The sequence below is a fragment of the Panthera pardus genome, unplaced genomic scaffold (assembly GCF_024362965.1).
Source record: "Panthera pardus isolate Hobbes unplaced genomic scaffold, ASM2436296v1 HiC_scaffold_111, whole genome shotgun sequence".
NCBI classification, from domain to species: Eukaryota; Metazoa; Chordata; class Mammalia; order Carnivora; family Felidae; genus Panthera; species Panthera pardus.
In genome coordinates, this window is record NW_026526668.1 from 1 (window position 1) to 6,019 (window position 6,019).

Genomic DNA, 6,019 nt, shown 5'->3' on the forward strand with positions numbered 1-6,019 from the left:
GCCCCAGGGCCTGGCCCTTCTGTCTCTCAGCTGGTTGCTGCCCAGACAGCTGCAGGCCAATAAGCTTGAAACCTGTTTTCTGAGGCCTCAGGATTACCCACTCCCGGCCCCCAAAGGATCCCCAACGTTGGCGTGTGAGGCGGCCCAAACACCAGCCACCTTCCACGGGGACAATGACTCCATCCATCAGTAGCAGCCCCTGCCCTATAGGTCTTCTCGTCCTGCCTCCCAGGTTCCTGTCCACTTCTCACCGAGCTGGGGGTACCACCGGCCTCTGGTGCTGCCTTTCTGCGCCCCGTGTCCAGGCCCCGGTTGACCCTCAGCTCTCGGCTCTTTGGGGGCACATAGCCATCCTTGAGGGAAATGAGGAGGGGCCCGGCATCCTGGCCCTTCAGCCACTCCTCAGCCGTGAGGGCAGCGTCAGGCCCCGCGGTGGGTGGGTAAAGGTCCTCCTGGAACAGGTCCGACTGTGGGCAAGGCCAAGACTGGGTAAGCGAGTGCTTGGGCCACACCACCACCACCCAGCAAGTGTGTGAGGTCAGTGCCTGGCCCGCAGCCCAGGAAGGGACATGGGAGCATCACCTTTCTAGGCACTGTCATGGCAATGGGCTCACACCTCCGCTCGTGCAGCTTGTAGAATCTGTGGAAACAAGAAGGTGAGCAGCGCCTGCGGCATGGGGGCGGCTGGAATCCAAGGTCGGCACGGGGTCAGCACAGCCCAGGGAGCATGCTCGGGGCAGGGGCAGGGGTCAGTCACCTGGCAATCTCACACTTGTTCACCTCCAGGCCGCGTTTGGGCATGTAGCCCATGCCCCGCTGGGACTCCTTGGAACTGAACATGGAGAGATAGTGCAGATATGGGGCCTCGGAAGTGATCTCGAAGTACCGGATGGAGCTGTCACCCTGCAGGTGGCGCGTGCAAACCCCGGGATCAGCACCGACAGATCCCTCTTGCCTGGTCCTCTCCAAGCCCCCCGCCCCCGCCCCAGACCCCCCTCCTCCCTCCACAAGCTGCTGCCCGACTGGGACACCTTGCCACAGAGGTAGACTATGTTGGTGTCGGGGTCAAAGAAGGGCAGCAGGACGCCACTGCTCGTGTCCAGTTCCTGCAGGGACAGTGGCTCCTCCAGGTGCTTCTGTAGAGATGGGTGAGACAGGGAACAATGAGCTGGGCCAAGTCAGGCCTGTGAAGCCCACCGGGCAGAGACTCAGGGAAGGCCCTCACAGAACAACCAGCGGAACCCCCCATCCCACAGAGGGTAAACTGAGGCCCATGGCTGTGTGGGATCATGCAAGTGGCAGGGCGAGGACTAAGCCTCCAGTCCTGCCATCGCCGCCGCTGCTGCCGCTTCGGCCCTGAAGCGATGTAGTCCCGCCAGGCTGTCCCCCGAGCTGCACAGCAGGAGACCCGCGAGCCGCAGCTGGCGCGGCCGCCGTGAAGAGGCAGTTAAACCGCAGGAAACAGCTGGTCAACCAGACCGTGGGCAGGTGAGTGAGCCGTGCCGGGCGGGAGCGCGCGGGCCGGAGACCTGGGGTCGGGAATGGGCGCGGGCCGGGCCGGGGCGGGCCGGCCGCCCCGCGGGGCCCCGCGCTCCGGCCCGGCCGCCCGCCCGCTCCGCGCCGGGTCCCCTGCGGGCCAGGGACGAGGGCTGCGCCACATCGCGGCGTGGCGCCCAACTCGGGCCGCCGCCCGAGCCCCCCGGGAACAGCGGGGAGGGCCGGCCTCCCGGGACGCCCCCCGCGCGGGTCCCCGCCGCCCATTGTCCCAGCCCCGCTGAGCATCGTCCTCTGGGGTCTGGACCCAAGCTTTCCCCGGGCCTCCCCCCCTCTCCCGGGGATTTGCCTTGAGCGAAAATTCGGGTAAGCGGTGTGCCTGAGGCAGGGCGGGCGCGGTGCTCTGGGGGGCGGCATTCTCAGCCTTTCCGGGTCGCCCGGCCGTTGCCGACCGGCCGTCCACCTCCAAGTGCCTGATAGCAGTAAATAAGTAAGGGGCGATCAGAGCCCATCGGAGCCGCTTAGGGAGACTCAGGACTCCCTTGGAGGCACTTTGGAGGGTGTGCCGTCTCCCAACCGTGGCCCCTGTGGACCGGACTGCTCAAGTTCTTGACCTGTAGACATTTGGAACCGGGAGGAAAGAATTGCGGAAACGCCTTGGGCAAATGGAAAAACAAAAAGAGGGGGGGCTTTCAAAACAGCTTTTCTCACTTTGGATTGGGGAGCAAATCCTTCTCCAGGTTTGTCTGGTATCGCTTTAATGCTTGACAGGAAACGATCGACGATGAAATGACAGAAGAGACCGGAGTTTGTAGTGGTTTTGAGAGCCTCTGGAGGTTGATTATCGTGTGCTGTGTTCTCTGGGGTAAATCTTTCAAGGTCTTTCAGGGCAGTGAGCTGTCCTGTCCCCGTTGACTGCTTATTCCGAGAAGGGGTATGAAAGCGTGACTTTTTCATCGCTTTTTCTTCTTTGTTTTCAAGAGTTGAGTAAAAGGAGGCGTTTGGTTTGTCCAGAGCACGTGGGGACGCTTCTTTTCTGTGTGTGTCTGAAAATACTTTTACTTCCCCTTGAGCTTTCTATATTTGCCTTTTACACTTTCGTTCCTCCCCCCCCCCCCAAGGTTTTGCTTAGTTTTGTTCAATTTCATTGCTACCCCCACCCTATTATCTCCGTGTGCACTTATCCTGTTTCCAGAGTGGATCCCTGTCCCTACAGCCTAGCAGTGCCAACTTTTCTGTCATTTGTAGGAAAATGATAGAAATAACGAGTGCCAAGGGGAAGGCAGACGGAATAGTCGTGCTTCAAGCAGGCATCTGTGAATGAGTTACAAGATCACTCCTTAGGAGTTTTCTGCCCCCCCACCACACCCCCCCAGCATTCTCAGTAACATGCATTGTGAAATCAGTATTTAGTGACTCTCAAGACACATGTGTCACATTGTCGTTCTGGCCAGTTTGTACATCTCATGAGGAAAGGGGTGTTTGCTCTTTTGCACAAAGTTCTGAGACTTGTCAAGCTATCAAGCCACTCAGGGTCTCTTTGGCTCCGGCTTCCTCTGTAGCAGGTTCTCCCTTCACGCTGCCGAATTACAGCCATATGTGCCTCCTTTCGGTTGCCAGAGGCCGCCGAGCCTTCTTCCCTGTTAGCCTCTACCTGGAAGTCTCCAAAGCTCCTTTCACCTCACCTGCCCTAGACCTGCCTCCTACTCATTCTTTAGGTGTCCAGGTAAAGGTCACTGCCTCTAAAAGACCTTCTGTGATGCTCCAACGTGGATTGGGAGTCCCTCTCCTGGCCACTTACATACGTCCGCATAGCACCTGCTTTTCTATAATGCAAGGCCTGTTTACTTGTTAGTATTCTCCATTAGACTGAACGCCTTGAGAGTCCTTGCCATCTTTCTGTTTCATTGGCCAGCTCTGCTGTGGCTCCTGTCATATGGTCGATTCTCCATAAACATTTGTCAATCTAGCACACATCTAGATCTCACCAGCTCGCTCCGGTGGTGTGAGCCCAAGAAGGGAAAATGAAAGCTGGATAGAGTAAATGGTGATTCGTGCTAGCATTGTAATTCTGGCCCTGACCTTTGACTCTGTTTGAAAATCTTTATTGTCAGATGCCAGTGGAAGCAGCAGCTGTTACAGAGGTGTTAGGGGTGTGGCAATTTCTGCTCCCAAAGCCAAAACTGTTTCCTGGGGAAGCTTTGGCTTTACTGCTGTTGAGTCCCTGGATAAGTTTGTATTTTTTCCATGTCAAGAATTACGAAGGACTCGGGAGGAAAAATGGAGGCAAGAGAGAGCCTAGAATTGTAATTGTGTGTTATTGGCGTAGGCATCAGGATTGGGATTTGGGGGGGTATTTGGGTCACGAGGAAAGCTAGAAAGCAGAGAAGTTACCTCCCCCCCGTCCCCCCGTCCCCCGCCGCAGCCAGGAGTGATATTCTGTGTGTGAGTGGCTCGCCTGTTGTGTCTGTTACAGATGTATAGAGTTCTGAGTGCTGTCTTGCGAGGAAGTATTCTCTTCCCAACAATGAGGATCTCATGAGTCACCCCACAGTGAGGTTCTGTGGGATGGACATGTGGGAGAATTCGTAATGGCTAGAAGAAGTTGAGTTCTCATGATGCAGTTTGTGGACAATGGGTGCATGAGTCTGTTTCGGAGGATGGTTTGTGTATCACAGGCCCAAGGACGATGCAGTGGTCTCTTGAGTGGGGTATCCCAAAGAAGAGAATTAGGATGCTTGATTCATCCGTTCAAGAGACCCTTATTGAGCCCAAATTATGTGCCACTGTGGAAAGTAGAAAAGAATCCAAGTGAATACAAACGCGGCTTCTGCCCTGAAGGGGCTCCACAGACTTGTGGAAGAGACAGGCAAGCAAAAATGCTTATACACCATGAGGTAAGTCCTTATAGAGGGATGGCTGACACACTAAGTGAAACTCTACTCTTACTGGAAGGAGAGAGGTAACACAACAGAACAAAACAAAAAAAAAAAAAAAAAACAGGAGAAAATATGACCAGAGCCTTTCCCCTCTATCTTTCAACACTTCTTTCAAACTTCTGTTGTATTGAGTGGGTCCCTTTTTTTTTTTTATTAAAAAAAAATTTTTTTTGTAAATATTTATTTTTGAGAGAAAGGGTAGACAGAACATGAGCGGGGTAGAGGCAGAGAGAGAGGGAAACACAGAATCCGAAGCAGGCTCCTGGCTCCGAGCTGTCAGCACAGAGCCTGACGCGGGCCTCAAACCCACGAACCGAGAGATCGTGACCGGAGCCGAAGTCTGACACTTGACCCAGTGAGCCACCCAGGTGCCCCGTAGGTAGGTCTCTTTTGATTGTCAGTGAACCCACCTCGAGGGGCGACTGGGTGGCTCAGTTGGCTGAGTATCCGGCTCTTGATTTCAGCTCAGGTCATGATCTCACAGTTCCTGGGATCAAGCTCTGTGCCAATGGTGCGGAGCCTGCTTGGGATCTTCTCTGTCTCTGCCCCTTCCCCGCTCTCTGTCTCAATGACGAAAAAAGAAAAAAACACACAAAACCAAACCAACTGGAATTGTTATAAGCCAAGCTGCGAATTTGATTGGCTCCTATGTGAGGAAAAGAGTCCAAAAGCAATATAGTTGCAGCCAGGGCTGGATCCAGGGGTTCCACTCTTTAGGGAAGCTGTGTCTTTAAGCAGGAATCGCCCCCCCACCCCACCCCTCCACCCCCCGGCTTCCAACGTCTTCAGTTCAAGTCCCAGAGGGACAAAGAATACCTTTCACTGTGGCCAGAGCCCCAGGATTGACTCTGAAGGTATCTGATGGGGTCAGTGGCCTCTGCCTGGACAGGGAAATGGAGTCAGCCCCACCCAAGCCACAGGGGCCTAGAATGGGAGAGTGCTGAGCCCCCTCCCCCGCCAGATAACCGGGGTGTTCTTCCCAGCAGGAGGCAGGAAATGTGGTCTTTTCTAGTCCTGCTAAAAGGAAAGAAAGAGCTTTTTGGAAATCCGTGGCGCAGAGAATCCAGTAGCTGCGGATGGCAGTTGGCGTGGAGGGTGTGGAGGAAGGGGTGCACCGAGGTGAGGAACCTGAGCGTTTGGTTGTGAGGTCGATGAGTCCAGGAGGACAGCAATCTGGGGGCCTGATAGCAGACTTGACTACGTGGGTGCGGCTCTGGGAGGGAGTGTCTCTTTGGGTGTCGGTTTCTGCCAAGATGGAAGCTCTCCCTGGAGGCCTGAATGTTCTCCTGGATAGTAGCCTTTAGGTAGGTCAGGGTTGCAAACTCCAAGCCTCAGGGGCCAGGCTATAGACCAGCTTAGGTCATGATCTCATGGTTCTTGAGTTCGAGCCCTGCGTTGGGCTCTGCACAGACAATGCTAAGCCTGCTTGGGATTCTCTCTCTCTGCATTCCCCCCACTCCCGCACTCTCACTCTCAAAATAAATTAATAAACCTGACCCCCCACCAAAAAAAAATTGCATTTGCAACGGCATCAAAAAATAAAATACTAATTACATTTAACTAAAAAAGAGATTCAAAACTTGTAC

General features: G+C 54.8%; 1 protein-coding gene across 1 annotated transcript; it reads right to left on the reverse strand.

The window, feature by feature from the left end:
- Positions 1-8: 8 nt before the first annotated feature.
- LOC128776076 (coronin-1A-like) lies at positions 9-1,660 on the reverse strand. Its single transcript, XM_053899184.1, has 5 exons — positions 1,480-1,660; positions 1,032-1,177; positions 758-903; positions 583-640; positions 9-467 (listed from the first exon to the last, which is right to left on the reverse strand). Exons 1-5 carry the CDS (start codon positions 1,658-1,660, stop codon positions 27-29), a joined length of 972 nt encoding a protein of 323 aa, XP_053755159.1. The 3' UTR covers positions 9-26.
- Between the last annotated feature and the right edge of the window lie 4,359 nt (positions 1,661-6,019).

Bases quoted from the DNA above. Each gene is read 5' to 3' on its own strand.
- LOC128776076 (XM_053899184.1), bottom strand. From the start codon at position 1,660: ATGTGGCGCAGCCCTCGTCCCTGGCCCGCAGGGGACCCGGCGCGGAGC. The intron at 1,178-1,479 runs GTCTGGTTGACC...CACAGGCCTGAC, and splicing joins GGCTCACTCACCTGCCCACG to TTGGCCCAGCTCATTGTTCC. The intron at 468-582 runs GTGATGCTCCCA...CCTTGCCCACAG, and splicing joins CCATGACAGTGCCTAGAAAG to TCGGACCTGTTCCAGGAGGA.